Raw genomic sequence first — 19,236 nt, forward strand, 5'->3', positions numbered from 1 at the left:
CCCGATGCAACACAGTTTATTCAAACATCTTTAATCAGAGACTTTTGGGATTTTAAAAAAGGTGGAAAATGCAAAAAGAGAGAGAATAAAAAGCAAAAAATTTCCTCTCCAACATTTCTAAAACGTGCCTTTAAACCTGTTAACACCTTGGGCAACTTTTGGGCCTAAGAAAACCAACTCAGACAAAGAAAAATAAGGCGAAGTATTATGGGCTCCTTATTGCTGGATCGATGGGCGTTCTTGTACTCTTCAGATCCGATAGCCCACATATTGGATGGGCTACGAGGCCCATTAATGTTTTTCGCTACTCGATCTATCTAAGCAAACGGCCAATCTGCTTCGATCCCCCAAGACCACGATAATCGAAGATTTACCTTCTGAAATCAACTTTTAAATCTCCACGCTCCAGTTTCATGGATCAAAGTGCAGGTCGTTTTTGCGGATGAGATTGCGGTGGTAGATTGAGATTCCTTTGTTGCTGGAGTTTTTGGATGCTTCGTTTGGTTTGAAGAGCGGGGTAACGTGCAGTGGAAGACAATGTGCGTTGGATGGAAGCGTTTGCTTTTGTTTCTACCTGCAGTCATTATAATTCCTCATATGTTATCAGGTTCCTAGTCTGATGGTTTCAGATTTCCTCGCTGAATTTCCGACGTGTTGTTGTTATTATGTATGTTTGACGAAATGAGAAATGTCCGTTCCTTCCAGTTTTGGAGTTCCAGAAGAAGACAAATTTGGGGGATTTACGCAATGAAGAGCGTGTGAAATTTGATCATCTTGTTCTTGGACCAGCAGCTGGTGAAGGCCTGCCTGATCGTCTTCATTGCCAAGGTATTTTTAGTCTCTTTACTTTCTAAGAAAGAAGGAGGAGTTACTAGTTTACTGACAAATGATTAATATCGATGAACTCATTTTTGGAACCTTCTTGCTAACTTCTTGGTATTTTGCAGTTATAGAATAAGATACCTAGCTTGAGAAATCTTTCAATATCCACAGTATTTTTTCTTCTTATTTATGCTTCATTAACTATATTTGAGATATTAGCCTGTACAAGGTTTTTTATCCGATTTTGTTTACATCTTGATTACTTATGGGAAAATATGTTGAGTCATGCTATTGGTGTGTATTTATGGTATGCTTTGAAATGATGCATTTCATTTTATCAAAGGACTAACTGATGGCTTAAATTGACAAAATTGTGAATCAGGTACCAGGGCTCTTAATAAGACACTTTTTGGATTACTTCCAAACAATCCCAACTCTGGGGAACATGTTGCTTTTGTCTCGATGTTTGCTGCCTACAATTCTGCTGTTGACGGACTGGTCAGTGGTAGACCGTCTGACTTGGTTATTGTAGGGAAAACTTCATACAATAAGGTGGAGAGATCTATGGCAATCTTGAATGTGTTTATAAATTTCATCCAGGTACATCCAAGTAATATATTATGTTCTTTTTGTTTTTTTGGAAAATATTTACCCATTTAGATACTCCCCTTGTGTGAGTTGTGACTTGCATATGAGATTTTGAAAGCTGAGTGTTTGACAACTGAGTTCGTTGGTTGGCCATAAGTAATATGCTTTCTGTTGTGCAAGTTCAATCCTCTGAAGAATATGCATTTTTATATTTGTTTTCTGAACAAACTCATTTGTTAAATCATAGCACATATTCTGATGGACGTCTGAATATATATTTGACTCAGCCCGTAAGGATAATAACAACTAATCCCAACATGGATAATTCATGTCTAATCAATGTGTAGGTCACTATGCCCAAAAGCAACATCTTCATTCTTACTGATCCAGCGTCGGAGCTTCATCTGCATAGAGACATGGTTACTATACAACCAACACAAGGTGAATATTCACAAGACAAGTTGATGCTTCAAAGAATCAGGTCTTACATTGTAAGAGCATTAGGCATGCTTGAAAAAAGAGATGATTTTCTTTATATTTCTTATTCTACCTTAGCTTTATCGTGTATCTTAATGTTTTTAAATATTTCCTGGGATACAAAATGCAATTGTTTTTATAAAGATTTTATTTGACTTGAATTTGTTTGCTTAGCACTCAAAATCATTGGTGCATACTTTGTGTTAAAGAACGAGTCCTGTGAGATTTATTTGTGATAATATTTCATGTTTAATTTTTTAAGAATGTATTTGTTTCTTGTTTTCTACGTGTTGTCTCCAGGCTTTTCTAGAAATACAGCTTGAAAAGATTACTCAGAGGCGGGAGCAAGTCAGTCATCTCATTTTTACTGACTCAGATATAGCAGTGGTGAATGACCTGGAACATATATTTACTGACTATCCTAGTTTTGATCTAGCTCTTACCTTCCGGAACAACCACGATCAACCTTTGAATTCAGGATTCATAGCAGTACGGGGCACTTCGGAGGGAATTCGAAGGTGCACTTTCTATCATTTGTCCGCTACAACCTAACTAGGCAAATATATTTAAGAAGTAACAAATCATCAAGGACACCTAGAAGAAACTTTTGTGGGCAAAAAATTGCTCAATAGGCAATTTTTTTTTTTTTTTGGGTTTTCATTTGGTGATGAAGGGACACAAAGCAAGCCGCAGTTGTAACTTGATATGAAGCCCAAGAATACCATGAGAGCGTTCAGTGAAAAAAACTCGCCATGTTTTCTCCTTTTTCTGCTGATTCTGTCAATTTGGGAATATTATTGCTATAGTTGGTGTCAGTATACTTGAATTGAAATTTTCGTCACAAAGTTGTACTTTCCCCACTCCTCATAAGACAATTTTTTGTTGCCACAGGGGAATGGCTTTCTTACAGGAAGTGCTGGAAGTTTACAATTCAAAATTCATGAAAGCTTCCCGGATGCTTGGAGATCAATTAGCGCTTGCATGGATTGTAAGATCTGACCCTAAATTTAATGAAAGAAGGTTTTCTAGAAGAGAGGCTTTCCTAGACAATATCGGTGGTGCTTCGGTCCTCTTCTTACCATGTTCTAGTTACAATTGGACACCACCTGAAGGTGCTGGTCAATTTCATGGAATGCCCTTGGATGTGAAGGTAAGAACATTTGTATCACTTCTGTTTAAACAAACAAGGCTAGAAATAACTTTTTCTTCTCTATGAGGTGGTGAGCTTCTTGAATAAGATATACCATAAAATGTAGTTTTGTTTGTGGGTTTCAGGTAGTTCATTTCAAGGGATCACGGAAACGACTTATGCTGGAGGCTTGGAACTTCTGGTCATCGTATTCCAACATGGCGGATATGTTGTGCCTTATTTTGAAGAGCGGAAGGACAAAATACGATTTCTAATAATGTACATGCGGAGATTTTTTTGGCCATGTATCTAAAACGTTGTACCATACAGTTGCTAGGACATGGATTAATATGGGTTAGTTGCTCCGGGCTCTTTCAGGCGTTGCCAGTTTGGAATGCTCCAGTTTTTTATAACAAAAACCATCATTGATATTCCGGGGAAAAAAAGCACGGGTAAAAAAGAAGCAAGAAAAATTAACTAAACGTATCGAAATTAATTTAAAATGATTTGTATGCTTTTAAAAAATCCAAGAATAAGTTTCTTGTGAGACGTTTTTACGAATCTTTATCTGTGAAACTGGTTAATTTTACCGATATTCACAATAAAAAATAATACTCTTAGAATAAAAAGTAATATTTTTCATGGATTAGTTAAATAAGATATCAGTCTTACAAAATACGATCAATGCGATCGTCTTACACAAGTTTTTGCTAAGATCCAAATATCAAAATATGACGCACCTATTTTAGGAACACAAGCACACAACAAAAATTCACTACCTGCCGAGCTCAGTAACGAGAGCCTGTAACCCAAGTGTGGGGGCATTGAAAAAAAAATAAAAAATAAAAATAAATTCACTCCCTCAGTTCTCCAATTTCTACTATCTGGCCAACAAAACAAATTAGGGAAAAATCTGGCATTCAAATAAATTTTACAGCTATAGTCCCTTTAGGAAAAATATAAATTAAAGAAATAGTGACACTATAATATAATATCTTTCTACCTTAATTTTTCCATCTTGTAAAAACCCAAGACCAGGGAGTTCAATTTGATCATAACAAAATATATATCAATCACATCGTCGCACCCCAAAAATTTGCGTATAATTTTGTAAAATTTTCATATATTTGAATTCTTGAAATTGAAATTGTGACACCAAATTAAACCCCTGGCAAGCAAAACCAAAACTACTACTCAACGCCCGAGCTCTGCTCCTTCCTTCGAGTAATTCCTCTCCCACTATCACTACTGCTGTTCCATAGATGCCTGAATTAAAGAGGTTAGAGATGGGTGAATCCTAGCAGTCCTTAACGACCGAGCTTCGCTCCTTCCTTCAACTAATTCCTCTCCCAGTGACCACCTCGGTCGAAGATCAAGCTGATTCAATTAAAAACACAAACTTTTAGGAAACGAAAGAAACGAGGCAATTATCGAAGTTGCAGACGAAAACTCAAGGACCAACAGGAGAAAAATAGAACAAGTATTTAATGGTCCTCTATAGTGAAAATGTGTGAATTATTATGAAATCCTTTGTTTCTTCATGACATGTTAAACAAGTAACTTTGTGCCCACACAACCAGCACAGTGAGTGATATTAAATCAGACACAACCACCTTATATATAGATTCAAGCACCCTTATCAGACACTTTAAACTGGTACAAAGGTCTGTCACATGGCTCATAATTTTTTGTTTAAAGTTTTGGTCTTGTGCATAACTTGGGTCAAGACAAGAATGTCAATCTGTCGGTAGCCTAAAAAGGTGTAATATGAATACAGGTTCACAGCTTACACCAAGTACACTAATTTCTTCCTGGAGTAAGGCTTCTTTTAATATCTTCATTTTACCATCAGTGCATAAAAAGCAAATAGTTTCTGATGAGAATACTTGGGTGACACAGGTTGGGTCAATTTTTGTAATAAACTCGAAGGATCTCTGTGCATCACAGAAGAAACAAGGCAGAAGTTTAAATTCACTCAATCCATGCTTATGAATTCCATAAGTTCATATATACTTGCATGCATTTACACTTTTTACTCATACCTAAACAGGGTTGTATAGAAAAATAAACTTTTGATATTATAAGAAAAAACAAACTCCAATGTATTAAAATTATCCACCCTTGAAGAAAACTCACATTAATATGCACCGAGAACGGATGACAACAATGGGGGAATTAATTATTATTATTATTTAATCTGTAATGTTCTCATCGCTGCATTGTTCTCCCACGAAGAAGAATTGACGACATACTGAGGATATGGATCTATAGAGATGGAATTAATCATCGGTCCATTACATTTGGTCAAAAATCAATCAGATTGATTGGGTACCTTCTTCCTTCAATGGTCAAATTCTGCAAGGTCCTATTCTGATATATGGGACTTAAGGAGTTATATTAAAAAAAGGAAAAAGAAAATCCTCCTTAGTAGTATCAATTAAAATGATGGTTTCCATGTTGCCAAAGATGTGAACAATGAAATTAGATGATGAGCCTTGAGTGTCTGATCCAAGTCATGTAGGAATTAGGTTCAATAATCAGGATATTGTTGAATTAAATTTTAAAAAAATCTTACATTTAATTAAAAAGTAATGAACAACTAAATGAAAGCAGGCTAAGCATTCCACCAAGGTCACACCATATAACATGTTTCCCTTATCATGTGTGGATTATGTGAAATATGACGACACTTTAACACAAATAGTTACACTATCAGCGCAATTGCAAGATCTTAATCCTCCAATGAGTGAAAAGCTCGGAGTATACACACACACATGCATATATATTTTTTTGATATGGTGAAAACCAATCATGGATACATATGTAAACACCGTTGAGGTGTGTCCTGTACATCCAATAGACAGACGTTACCTTAGTCGGTGCTCACATATGTGTCTAAGTGACCATAATGGTAGTCACAATATCAAAACTACACACACACACACACACACACATATATATATATATATATATATATATATATATTCTATGTTTGGGAATCATCACTTTCACTGTTTGTGGAGCATCTAAAAAGGCAAAGCACAGGCAATCATAACCACCATGCTAGAAAGGCTATTCCCAATATCATTCTTTCCACCCCGAAAGAAAATGCCAGGATCCACGCATATATGCGAAATAATAATAATAAAAAATGCATACCTGAGAAGACACAACTTGGCTGAGAATTTCACCATTGCTTCGAACCTATCATCACACAAAAGTTGAAAAGAACCAGACTTTCATCATTTCTTTCACAGATAACCAATACCCAAAAACAAGTTACACAATATATCCAATACAAAATAAAAGAATCATCCCAAAAAAAAAAAAAAAAAACACACACACACACACACAATGAATATCAACTAAATTGTGGGGTGCGCTGTCGCTCGACCGCGCTCTACAAGCATTAAAAACGTCTTACTATGGATGCACCAGTGTCGTCACAACTAGTTTCAATGCCCAGAACAACTAAATCGTCAACTATGCCTGATAAGTTTATTGCTTGTGCTTTTGAGAAAAAAGATAAATGGGCTGAAATTGGATTGAAATAATTATGGAGAGCTGGATATACGAGTTTGCTACGGTTAGAGTGGGCATAAAGTGAGGGCTTGCGCAATGGAGACCATTGACGCCATTTGAGTTTGGGAGAGATTTTGTGCAGCTCGTCAGTTATCGATGTTGAATTAATTCAAAATCGGCCCCCAAACATTTAACACATTACTTATTTCACTTTTTTTTAAAAAAAAATTGTCAAAATTTCGCAAATTAGAATATCAATTTATATTTTTTTTAAAAAAAATGAAATATGGTTCCAGTGTTAGTGGAATAGGTAAACTTTTTATTATTGGATATGAGTTCGATTCTCCTTATCAATAACTTTTCGGGTGAGTATGTCGCATAGATCTTGGCATGTGTGGTTACTAAGTAACTTGGTTTAAGGGTTACTATGTTCAGTGTCACACTGAGATTTCGAAAGACCTGAGTCGAACTTAAAAATTGGGATTACTTTAAATAACAAGTCACCATTTTTTAATTAAAAATGAGTTTTTCAAAATACAATGTCATCATCTCTATTTGGATCATTTCCAATGCAGAATTCCCTAATATTTTTATCATTTTTTCACTATTATGTGGTTATGAAAATTTAGAGAAAAATTAACTCTATTAATTCATATTTTCATGTTAAACATCTTCCATAAAGTTATAAAACAAAAAATAAAAAGAAAAAAGGAACAATTTGATAATTAAATTTCATAGTTGTCTTATTCATTGATTTACATATACATTGACTATACAAGAATGAATCGAATCATATTTTGCTATTATCTAACAATTTCGTTCCACCATTGTAACAAATTCATCATACTCGACTGAACATGAGCTTCCAATTTGATAAATAATAACATTATATTTTTCATTCAGTCCGTTCATAACAAGAGTTCGAATAACTTTTATCATCAATATAATTCATAGATGATCAAATTCTTTATCATTATCTCGTTACACATTCGTAAAATTATCAATTGTTTCTTTTTTCATTATTTTGTTATAGTCACTAAAATATTTATATCTTCGATCTGACTTTGAGTTAATCTTATTTTTCTTTGTTTTCTTTCTATTTTTTGTTACCCAAAAAAAATACCTTGGTCTAATTGATTGTTGACAATATCTATTTTTTTAAAAAAAATTATACCTATTATAACTTAATAGATATAATCTTTGAAATATATTGTAAATTAATATGTATACATGTGGATACCGCACACATGTTTTACTTATTTGATATTAATTTCATTGATGCAACTAACCAAATTGACAATTGATGCAACCATTTCATAAATAGTGTCATCAAAATTAGATGAGAATATATGTTCATTTCATTCAATAGTTATTTATTTTGTTATCAAATATATTTTTTTAAATAAAATTTATGATTTGTGCAGTATAATACAGAACAAAACATAAAATAATTAAAGTTTTACAAACAAAATTGCTTCAGGAATTCTCAATGTCAATTTTTTTAATTAAAATAAAAATATAATGCTGATGTTCGATTACCTAAGGGGGTGTATTCAATCTTGGAAATTTAATTACTTTTATTGACTTTTGTAGAGTTTAAAAGTCTAGAGGTATTGAACATAGACTTTTATAAACTCTATAAAAGTTTTTTGGTATCCAAATTAGATTTTTATAGAGTCTTAAAAAGTATAGTGGTATTCAAACTCGACTTTTTAAAAATCTATATGTATCCAATATTTCCATAGATTTACAATGATTCTAATATAATTCTCTATGTACAAAACTTAAGACTCTAGGTACAACTATAAAAACTCAAAAATTGTCTTCTACTCACCTTAGAGATTTTGGTAGACTTTTAATCAAATAAAATATCTTTCTCACTCATATATCTCTCTTCCTCATTCAAATTGTCCTTGAAATTATCACTACACTTATGAATTATAACCTAAGAAAACAATAACAAGATTAAAAAAAATTCCGCGAGGACAAGCTAAAAAATCCAGCTCTAAAAATATCATAGAAAACATGACGGGGCATCCATTGTTACTAATATCTCATTATTATTTATTATCTCATGTCTCACCATTTTGTAATATTAAATTTTATTGTTTTTATTAACAAAAAAAAGGAGAAAACTATATTTTTGATCTTGTAATTTTGTGACTTTGCTATTTTAGTTTTTTATGTTCATATTTCAGTTGTATTCTGCTACCTTTGATTTTTTGTAATTTCCGTATTTTTCATCAAGAGTATTGATGCGATACTATATACGGCAGCAACACGTCAATATTGCATTTGTGTCACATCAATTTATTGTCAGAAAAAAGATTAAAATTGCAACAAAAAAAAGATAGGGGGATAAAACTGAATTTTGACAACATAAAATACCAAAATCTCAAAGAAACAAACATATAAAACAAAAAATAATAATTTTCCCTTATTTGTATATATAAAATCAATTTACAGTTAAGAAAAGTGAAGTCTCCTTTTTTTTCTTTGACATTGTTGGTGTCTTGTAACAAAATTTTTTTGGGTGTGTATTTGTACCAATACTATCTTTTGGGGCCCTTTACGTTATAAACCCTAAGCAGATTGATTCATGAGACTCACCACACATATACCAGGTTTTGTGCATACTATCCACATATGTATTGTTCTTATTACTAAAATCAAAACATACATGACTAAGACTGAAATTTGATAGTATAGATGACTGAAATCCAAATATATCATGTGAGAGCCCAGCCCAAATTAAAGTCAAAGCCCAGCCCAAAGTGGAGTAAGTTAAATAATAAGTAAAATAAAAAAAAAGAAGAATCGTGAATCTCCTGTATGCATTTGCCGAAAGTTTCTTCTTCTTTGTCAAAAAAATTTCTCGTCACTTTGACCGTCCGTATCTTTGCCGTCGGTGCTCATTTTTCGAAAGTAAGCATAGTTTCGGAATCCTCTCGACGAAAGCTTTCCGTTGATACCACTTTTGATAGGAAAAATCGAGATTCTCGAAAACCCGCCACCCTATCTCCGCTGAATCGTCACCGTACGTCGCCGGAGTTCGGAAATTGATTGAGGGCTTTTGTTCTCTGGGTCATAAGCTTCGTTTTGGTATATATTTTGAAGTATAATTTATTATTCCAGAAATTGTTTAAGGGTGCTCCATTTTTGGTTAAATTTGATATCAATATTGATATTGATTATATTTTTGGATGTAGGTACAAACTTTGAGTTGATTCAAGGTATTGAACAAATTTCAAAATATTTAATAAGGGATTTTTGAATTAATGAGATGAATAAATCGAGTATCAACTAGTTCGATATTTTGCGACGATAAAATAGAAATAATTGATTTTAGGTATTTTAGTCGAATATTGAGAATTTAGAAATTTAAAATGCCTAAATTGTTGAAATTGGATTTTTAGTGAATTTAAATGGTTCTAGAATTTTTATATGATGATAAGACCATTTAAATTAATATTCAGGTGATTTGTCTGAGTTGGCATTTACCGGACTTTCTTGATGATTTAAAATATTTTGTGGTAATTAAAGTTAGTTGAGGTACGCATGAACTGTTTTATTATGACGTCTATATGATGTGAAATGACGTTAAGTACTTTGTAATGAGTTGTGGCGTGCCTTATGTGTTTCTGTGAATACGTGATTGCATTCACGCATTTATTTGAGTTGATACTATTGTGGCATAGCATTTCGAGCCTTGACTCCTTTGATTGCTATTGATATTGATCTATCGAGTTGTTGCGTCATCGATGGAGTGGGTGGGTAGGATTAGCACTCCTGATGACTTGCATGAGGACTGAGCGGGTCGCTCCCGTACCCTCGATGCTACGTGCATGGATGAGCGGCGGCATGATATTACGTTGCTGTAGTCCTGGCACGGGTGGCCACTGTTCTTGTTGCTGATGCGTTTCATTTGGACTCCGCTTTGGTATCCATTATTTTGTTGTTACCGACACGCATTGCATTGCATTTCATTGCATTTTACTTGATTTTATTTCATGTCAGTTATATTTGTCGTAATACTACTGGTTCGTCGTACTGGGGCCCGACCCCTCGTTTTTTTTTATGATGTGGTTGTTTTTGATGCCATAGCAGGTTATCCAGGAGGATTTGACGCGTCTGGTGGAGCGTCAGGTAGTGGTGCCCAATCGTCGAGTCATGGTTGAGAGTTCCCAGATATATATATACTATATTATGGAGTTATACATTTACCGGGGAGATGCCCCGTGTAGCTGTAATGTTATTGTTATGATGTTTTGTATTGATAGTTGTGTGATCGAGCCTTGCCGGCTCTATATGTGTTTAGTCCTGGCCAGTGCGGCTATAGGGTTGTGAATTGATGTTATGACTTTATTTCGAGTATATAAATGTTGTTTGTGTTGTTTGAAAATTTTTGGGATGTCCTACTTACGGGAAGGTCATGTCGAAATTTCTATTGGCCCAAAAGGAAAATTTTTAATCGCTTTCGCTGTTTACATTAATAAATCCTAGTTGTTTGGTCATTAAAGATTAATCAGGAGCACGGGCCCCCACAGTTGGTATCAGAGCGTAACTGGGATATGCTCGAATTAGAGTCTAGGGCACTTGAGTCTAGACACAAATAACATGATTGTGCATATGTTTGACTATTTGCTCTTATTTGAATTATTTGGTGTGATTTGCTTGAATTTACATGCGTTAGAACGACTAGCTGATTAGGCATGGTATGTAATTTCGAAATTGCCTATAACTTTCTTTTACCTGTTAACTGCCTGTGGATTTAATCCTCGTGTCTTGCAGAATGGCACCTGGAGAAAGAGGTAGAAAAGGAAAAGAAATAGCGCAAGAATCTGAGGCGCAAAATGTTCGAGGACTTGCAGATATCATTAGAGGTAGACGTGGTCGACCTCGAGGACAAGTCGCTCAAAATGTTGAAGAACCTCCTCGAACTGAAAGACCTGGAGCTAGACAGGTAGCGATAGAGCAAGAAGTGGAACAGCTGACACAGAAAGTTGGAGGAATGCAGTTAATAATTTCTCAGTTTCAAGAATTACGTCCTCCAAAATTCTTTGGCAACGAGAGCGGAGAAAAAGCAGCAGGCTGGCTGAAAAGTATAAATCATCTATTTAATTTGTTGGAGTATTCCCAAGATATTAAATTGAAGCTTGCCATCTACTAACTTAAAGACCGAGCACAACTCTGGTGGGAAGCCACAGAGGAAGCAATGAAGGACTCTGGTGAAATTATTACTTGGGATGCTTTTCGTGCTCACTTTACCCAAGAATATGCACCACCATCATATTATGCTTCTAAAGAAGAAGAGTTCAATCAGTTGGTGCAGGGCAACACATCAGTGGTGGAATATGCTTCACAGTTTTCTGCTCTTTTGCCCTATGTTCCACATGTTGCTAGGAATGATCAGGCTAAACTATCACGTTTTCTGCACGGGTTGCAGCGGACTGTTCATACTTTGGTAATGACTGGATCGCCTAATACGTATATTCAAGCAGTGGAAAAGGCGAAGAAAATTGAAGCAAGTTTGCTCAGAGGAGACCCACAGCCAGGTCCATCATCTGTTTCTAAGGGATCTGGGAGTAGTATGTCAATGCCAGTGGATTTACCTCCATATCAGCCTGTACAGTCATACCAACAACCCAAACAGTAGAGGTACAAAGTAAAAGGAAAGCAATTCAAGAAGAAGTCTCAATCCAGCTCTTCCAGTTCAGGCAGTGCACGAGGGGGAGGTTCTGTTGGGTCGTCTAGCACTGTGCATTGTGATCGATGTGGTGGTCGACATTTTAGTTCCCAGTGTGTAGGAGTTCAGGGGACTTGTCATAATTGTGGTCAGGTTGGACATTACGCCAGGGTATGTCCTAGTGCAGGGAGACAACAGTTCCAGCCACAGCAGCTTGGTCAAGTTCCCCGTGGACCAGTCTTTAGACCATATGCTCCTACTCCATCATTTCAGCAGTCCAGTTACCCACCTCCCAGAGGTCCTATTCAGCAGCCATTTCCAGGGCCACAGCAAGCCCAAGTCCATGCTTTGACTCAGGACCAGGCTTAGGATGCACCAGGAGGAGTGATTGCAGGTATTTGTTATGTTTTTGATTATCCTGCACGCATATTGATAGACACAGGAGCATCTCATTCATTTTTATCTGCTACATTTGTTGATGAGCATGAGATTGCTACTATTCCTTTGTTGGATACTGTGTCAGTTGCTACTCCTTCCGGTGTATATTTGATGTCCCGTGAGATAGTTTTGAACTGTGTGATTAGATTTGAGGGTAATATTATGATAACAAATCTAATCAAATTAGCCATGACTGATTTTGACTGCATTCTGGGTATGGATGTGTTGACGAATTATCGAGCCACTGTGGATTGTTTCCATGGAGTTGTCAGATTTAGACCATATTATGGCAGCAAATGGAATTTTTATGGTTATGATTCACAGTCTCGAATTCCATTAGTATCTGCAATGAAAATGTTCAGGTTGTTGTCAATCGGCAATGAAGGATTTTTGATCTATGCTCTTGATGCAACACGGGAAGAACGATTGAAAGTTTCAGACATTCCCGTTGTCAAGGATTTTCCAGATGTATTTCCTGATGAGATTCCAGGCTTTCCGCCTCAAAGGGAAATAGATCTTAGCATTGAATTAATGCCAGGGACAAATCCTATTTCTAGAGCACCATATCGTTTAGCTCCAACAGAGTTGAAAGAACTCAAGGAACAGCTACAGGATTTACTGGAGAAAGGCTATATCAGACCCAGTATGTCGCCCTGGGGAGCTCCAGTATTGTTTGTAAAGAAGAAAGACGGAACGATGAGAATGTGCGTCGATTATCGGCAGTTAAACAGGGCTACTGTGAAGAATAAGTATCCTTTGCCGCGTATTGACGACTTGTTTGATCAGTTGCAGGGTAGTTCTGTGTATTCCAAGATTGATCTTCGTTCCAGATACCATCAGCTTAGAGTCCGAGAGGAAGATGTTCCTAAGACAGCATTTCGGACACGTTATGGACACTATGAATTCCTAGTCGTGCCGTTTGGTTTGACTAATGATCCAGCGGTTTTTATGGATTTAATGAATCGTGTGTTCCGGGAATTCATAGATAAATTTGTTATCGTCTTTATTGATGACATCTTGATTTATTCCAGATCAAAGAAACAACACGAAGAACATTTGAAATTAGTTCTCCAAACACTCAAAGAAGCGCAATTGTATGCCAAATTTTCTAAGTGTGAGTTTTGGTTGGACAGAGTTTTATTTTTAGGCCATGTTATATCTGCACAAGGAGTATCTGTTGATCCTAGTAAAGTTGAAGCTGTTATCAATTGGCCTAAACCAACCAATGTGTCTGAGATTCGAAGCTTTTTGGGATTAGCTGGGTACTATAGGCGTTTCATTGAAGGATTTTCTAGAATAGCTAGGCCTATGACCCAGTTGACACAGAAAGATCGACGTTTTGTATGGACTGCAGAATGTGAGTCTAGTTTTCGGACTTTGAAAGAAAAGTTGACCACATCTCCAGTGTTTGTTTTGCCTTCAGGCTCAGGTGGATTTGTTGTCTGTACAGATGCTTCCCTAAATGGACTGGGTTGTGTTTTGATGCAAAATGGACGAGTGATTGCCTATGCATCTCGTCAGTTGAAGCCACATGAGACTCGATATCCAGTTCATGATTTGGAGTTAGCTGCCATTGTGTTTGCATTGAAGATATGGCGTCATTATCTGTACGGAGAACAGTTTGTGATTTATTCTGATCACAAGAGTCTGAAGTATCTTTTCACACAGTCCGACTTAAATATGAGACAGCGTCGATGGTTGGAATTACTTAAGGACTTTGATTGTGAGATTCAGTACCAACCAGGGCGAATGAATCAAGTTGCAGATGCTTTGAGCAGAAAGGTTCAGCCTAAAATGTTGGCATCTTTGACTATTTCAAAGGTTCATGAGCATTTGGGAACTTCAGGATGGACTTATCAGTCTAAGGGCGACTACTTTATAGTTTCATCTATACAAGTTGAACCACATATTGTTTCTAAAATCAAAGCAGCACAGAGAACTGATCCACATGTTCATAGATTGAAAGAATTGACTCAGACAGGTCAATCAGACAAGTTCAGTGTTGCTTCTGATGGATGTCTACGCTATAATGGTAGACTTGTGGTTCCAAATTTGATAGACTTAAAAGAAGCTATACTTCGAGAAGCTCATTGTAGTCGACACAGTGTTCATCCTGGAATCAGAAAGATGTATCATATCTTGAAATCCCATTACTGGTGGGAAGGTATGAAGAAAGAGATTTCTGACTTTGTGGCTAGATGTTTGACGTGCCAACAGGTTAAAGCCGAGAGAATGAGACCTGGTGGTATGTTACATAGTCTTGAAGTGCCACAATAGAATTGGGAGCACATTGCTATGGATTTTGTGACACACCTACCTCGTTCTAATCGTGGTTGTGATGCGATTTGGGTGATTGTTGATAGATTGTCTAAATCAGCCCATTTTATTCTTTATGATCGTACTTGTACTTATAAGAAAATGGCAAAAATGTACATCGATCATGTGGTGAGATTGCATGGTGTGCCTGTAACCATAGTATCAGATCGTGATCCCAGGTTTGCTTCGAAGTTTTGGGGTAGTTTGCAATCAGCATTGGGTTCAAAGTTGGCGATGAGTACTGCATATCACCCACAGACAGATGGTCAGTCTGAGAGGACCATTCAGACACTCGAGGACATGTTGCGAGCAGTCGTGATGGATTTCAGGGGTGGTTGGCAGGAATCATTGTCACTTGTTGAGTTCTCTTACAATAACAGCTTCCAAGCAACCATCGGAATGGCACCATTTGAAGCCTTGTACGGTAGAAAATGTAGATCTCCGATATGCTGGGAAGATGTAGGAGAAAGACAGATGTCAATGCCAGAATTTATACAAGAAATGAAAGAGAAGGTTGAAATGATTAGAAAAAGAATGAAAGCAGCACAGGATCGTCAAGCCAGCTATGCTAATAAAAGGCGCAGGCCTTTAGAATTTCAGGTTGGCGATCAGGTTTTCTTGAAAGTATCACCGTTTCGTGGTACTATGAGATTTGGGCGCAAAGGGAAGCTAGCTCCGCGTTATATTGGTCCATATGCGATTGTTGAGAGGATTGGCACTTTGGCTTATCGTTTGGATTTACCACAGAGTTTGTCTGCGATACATGATGTGTTTCATGTATCTATGTTACGAAAGTACGAGCCGGATCCTTCTCATGTCTTGAGGACTGATGAGGTGGAGTTGGATAGTTCCCTTAGCTATGTTGAGCATCCAGTGCAAATTCTTGATCGTAAAGAAAAACAACTTATGAATAAGACGATTCCACTGGTTATGGTGCAATGGAGTAGACATGGGAGAGAAGAAGCTACATGGGAATTGGAGGCTAAAATGCGTCAGGAATGGCCTCATTTGTTTGAAAATGTAATAACTTATTCCATGTATTCTGATTTCCCTATGTACTATCAGTGGTAAATGTTTATAAACCACTTTTGTATAAATGTTGTGTATACTAGATTTCGAGGACGAAATCTTCTATTAGTAGGGGAGAATGTGAGAGCCCAGCCCAAATTAAAGCCAAGGCCCAGCCCAAAGTGGAGTAAGTTAAATAATAAGTAAAATAAAAAAAAAGAAGAATCGTGAATCTCCTGTATGCATTTGCCGAAAGTTTCTTCTTCTTTGTCAAAAAAATTTCTCGTCACTTTGACCGTCCGTATCTTTGCCGTCGGTGCTCATTTTTCGAAAGTAAGCATAGTTTCGGAATCCTCTCGACGAAAGCTTTCCGTTGATACCACTTTTGATAGGAAAAATCGAGATTCTCGAAAACCCGCCACCCTATCTCCGCTGAATCGTCACCGTACGTCGCCGGAGTTCGGAAATTGATTGAGGGCTTTTGTTCTCTAGGTCATAAGCTTCGTTTTGGTATATATATTGAAGTATAATTTATTATTCCAGAAATTGTTTAAGGGTGCTCCATTTTTGGTTAAATTTGATATCAATATTGATATTGATTATATTTTTGGATGTAGGTACAAACTTTGAGTTGATTCAAGGTATTGAACAAATTTCAAAATATTTAATAAGGGATTTTTGAATTAATGAGATGAATAAATCGAGTATCAACTAGTTCGATATTTTGCGACGATAAAATAGAAATAATTGATTTTAGGTATTTTAGTCGAATATTGAGAATTTAGAAATTTAAAATGCCTAAATTGTTGAAATTGGATTTTTAGTGAATTTAAATGGTTCTAGAATTTTTATATGATGATAAGACCATTTAAATTAATATTCAGGTGATTTGTCTGAGTTGGCATTTACCGGACTTTCTTGATGATTTAAGATATTTTGTGGTAATTAAAGTTAGTTGAGGTACGCATGAATGTTTTATTATGACGTCTATATGATGTGAAATGACGTTAAGTACTTTGTAATGAGTTGTGGCGTGCCTTATGTGTTTCTGTGAATACGTGATTGCATTCACGCATTTATTTGAGTTGATACTATTGTGGCATAGCATTTCGAGCCTTGACTCATTTGATTGCTATTGATATTGATCTATCGAGTTGTTGCGTCATGGATGGAGTGGGTGGGTAGGATTAGCACTCCTGATGACTTGCATGAGGACTGAGCGGGTCGCTCCCGTACCCTCGATGCTACGTGCATGGATGAGCGGCGGCATGATATTACGTTGCTGTAGTCCTGGCACGGGTGGCCACTGTTCTTGTTGCTGATGCGTTTCATTTGGACTCCGCTTTGGTATCCATTATTTTGTTGTTACCGACACGCATTACATTGCATTTCATTGCATTTTACTTGATTTTATTTCATGTCAGTTATATTTGTCGTAATATTACTGGTTCGTCGTACTGGGGCCCGACCCCTCGTTTTTTTTTATGATGTGGTTGTTTTTGATGCCATAGCAGGTTATCCAGGAGGATTTGACGCGTCTGGTGGAGCGTCAGGTAGTGGTGCCCAATCGTCGAGTCATGGTTGAGAGTTCCCAGATATATATATACTATATTATGGAGTTATACATTTACCGGGGATATGCCCCGTGTAGCTGTACTGTTATTGTTATGATGTTTTGTATTGATAGTTGTGTGATCGAGCCTTGCCGGCTCTATATGTGTTTAGTCCTGGCCAGTGCGGCTATAGGGTTGTGAATTGATGTTATGACTTTATTTCGAGTATATAAATGTTGTTTGTGTTGTTTGAAAATTTTTGGGATGTCCTACTTACGGGAAGGTCATGTCGAAATTTCTATTGGCCCAAAAAGAAAATTTTTAATCGCTTTCGCTGTTTACATTAATAAATCCTAGTTGTTTGGTCATTAAAGATTAATCAGGAGCACGGGCCCCCACATATCAGATGACTAAAATTACAGTTTTCTTTTTTATTTATACCAAATATTACATGCACAAATATTAAACAACAAGGATGTATGTGTGTGTGTGTATAGTGGTTGAATGTGAACAACCGTATTTATTACAAGTAATGGGTCAAAGGCATGTAGTTAATTAGAAATGTTAAATTGTTGACGAAATGATTCTGAAAATGTGCCCCCGACCTTTCAACTGGGGAGCATCAGCATTTGCATGGGAGTCTCCTTATTCTCAAAATCTTGCCCTTTTGCCACTGGGAGCCGTCGCTATTTGCATGCCTCCCACGTATCCACTCTCACAATTTTCTTTTTTTTCAAATGCAGTCAAATTTATGCACCAAAAAAAAATGTTATGGACCATCAATTCAACGGCAAAAACGTGTATGAGACGGTTTTACGGGTCGTATTTTATGATACGAGTCTCTTATTTGGGTTATCAATGAAAAAATATTATTTTTTATGCTAATAGTTACTTTTTATTGTGAATATCGGTAGGATTGACCCGTCTCACATATAAAAATTCGTAAGACCGTCTCACAAAACACCTACTCTAATTCAACATGGCCACTCGAATTCCATCCTTCCCAAATTACTTGTGAAATCCATTTAAAATCTTAAAGTTCTACATTTAATTATACATATATTTTACTAATATCTCCGTATGCAGTAAGAAAAACATGTAACTATTTTTAAAATAATTAAATAAAAATAAAATAGAGAGTTTGGCCGTAAACTCGGGTATTACAATAAACTAGTATTTAACCCGTGCGATGCACGGAATGATATTATCAAAAATTACTGAAAAATGAATAGACATTTAAATTGAAAAAGTAATATAATTGTAAAAACTATTTTTTCGCTAATTTTAAAAACTTTCTTAAATACAACGCCTGTCGATTAATTTTTTCGGCTAATAATCACTATCACATATCAAAATTTTAGCTTGTGTTAGCCTAAGGCAATGACATGATGCTTATCATGTTCAGTGTATTGATGTCGACCACCAACCTTAATACAAATTTAATTCTTTAATTTTTGAGAAGCTATATATTATTATTTTTTAACATGTGATAAAAAAATATTTTTAAATCAAGTGATATTGAACATTGCAATCATTTGTATTTAAAATTTATTTATACAGTTTGTAATAAAAATTAAATACATCATAGTAACACAAAATCATATCACAAATTAAATTGATTGATATAATCAATGCAAAATTTTAATGTAGTTTATGTTTTCAATAGAGATTAATTTCAATTTAAATAAAAAAATAAA

The 19,236-nt window shown here is 35.9% G+C and overlaps 1 protein-coding gene and 1 long non-coding RNA gene across 3 annotated transcripts; one reads left to right on the forward strand and one right to left on the reverse strand.

The window, feature by feature from the left end:
* Window positions 1-161: 161 nt before the first annotated feature.
* Window positions 162-3,424, forward strand: LOC142506131 (uncharacterized). 2 transcript variants are annotated; one of them, XM_075619286.1, is made up of 7 exons: window positions 162-607; window positions 706-828; window positions 1,355-1,422; window positions 1,758-1,901; window positions 2,188-2,405; window positions 2,779-3,037; window positions 3,163-3,424. In XM_075619286.1, exons 1-7 carry the CDS (start codon window positions 538-540, stop codon window positions 3,289-3,291), a joined length of 1,011 nt encoding a protein of 336 aa, XP_075475401.1. In that variant the 5' UTR covers window positions 162-537; the 3' UTR covers window positions 3,292-3,424. The 2 variants fall into 2 exon arrangements, with proteins under 2 accessions (XP_075475401.1, XP_075475400.1); XM_075619285.1 differs by having other exon boundaries at window positions 170-607; window positions 1,205-1,422; window positions 3,163-3,417.
* A 467-nt stretch (window positions 3,425-3,891) lies between these two features.
* LOC142505584 (uncharacterized) lies at window positions 3,892-6,688 on the reverse strand. Its single transcript, XR_012804460.1, has 3 exons — window positions 6,441-6,688; window positions 6,176-6,220; window positions 3,892-4,393 (listed from the first exon to the last, which is right to left on the reverse strand). It is a non-coding gene; the product is annotated as an uncharacterized LOC142505584 (long non-coding RNA).
* Between the last annotated feature and the right edge of the window lie 12,548 nt (window positions 6,689-19,236).

The sequence above is a fragment of the Primulina tabacum genome, chromosome 10, assembly GCF_025594145.1.
Source record: "Primulina tabacum isolate GXHZ01 chromosome 10, ASM2559414v2, whole genome shotgun sequence".
Taxonomy (NCBI): Eukaryota; Viridiplantae; Streptophyta; class Magnoliopsida; order Lamiales; family Gesneriaceae; genus Primulina; species Primulina tabacum.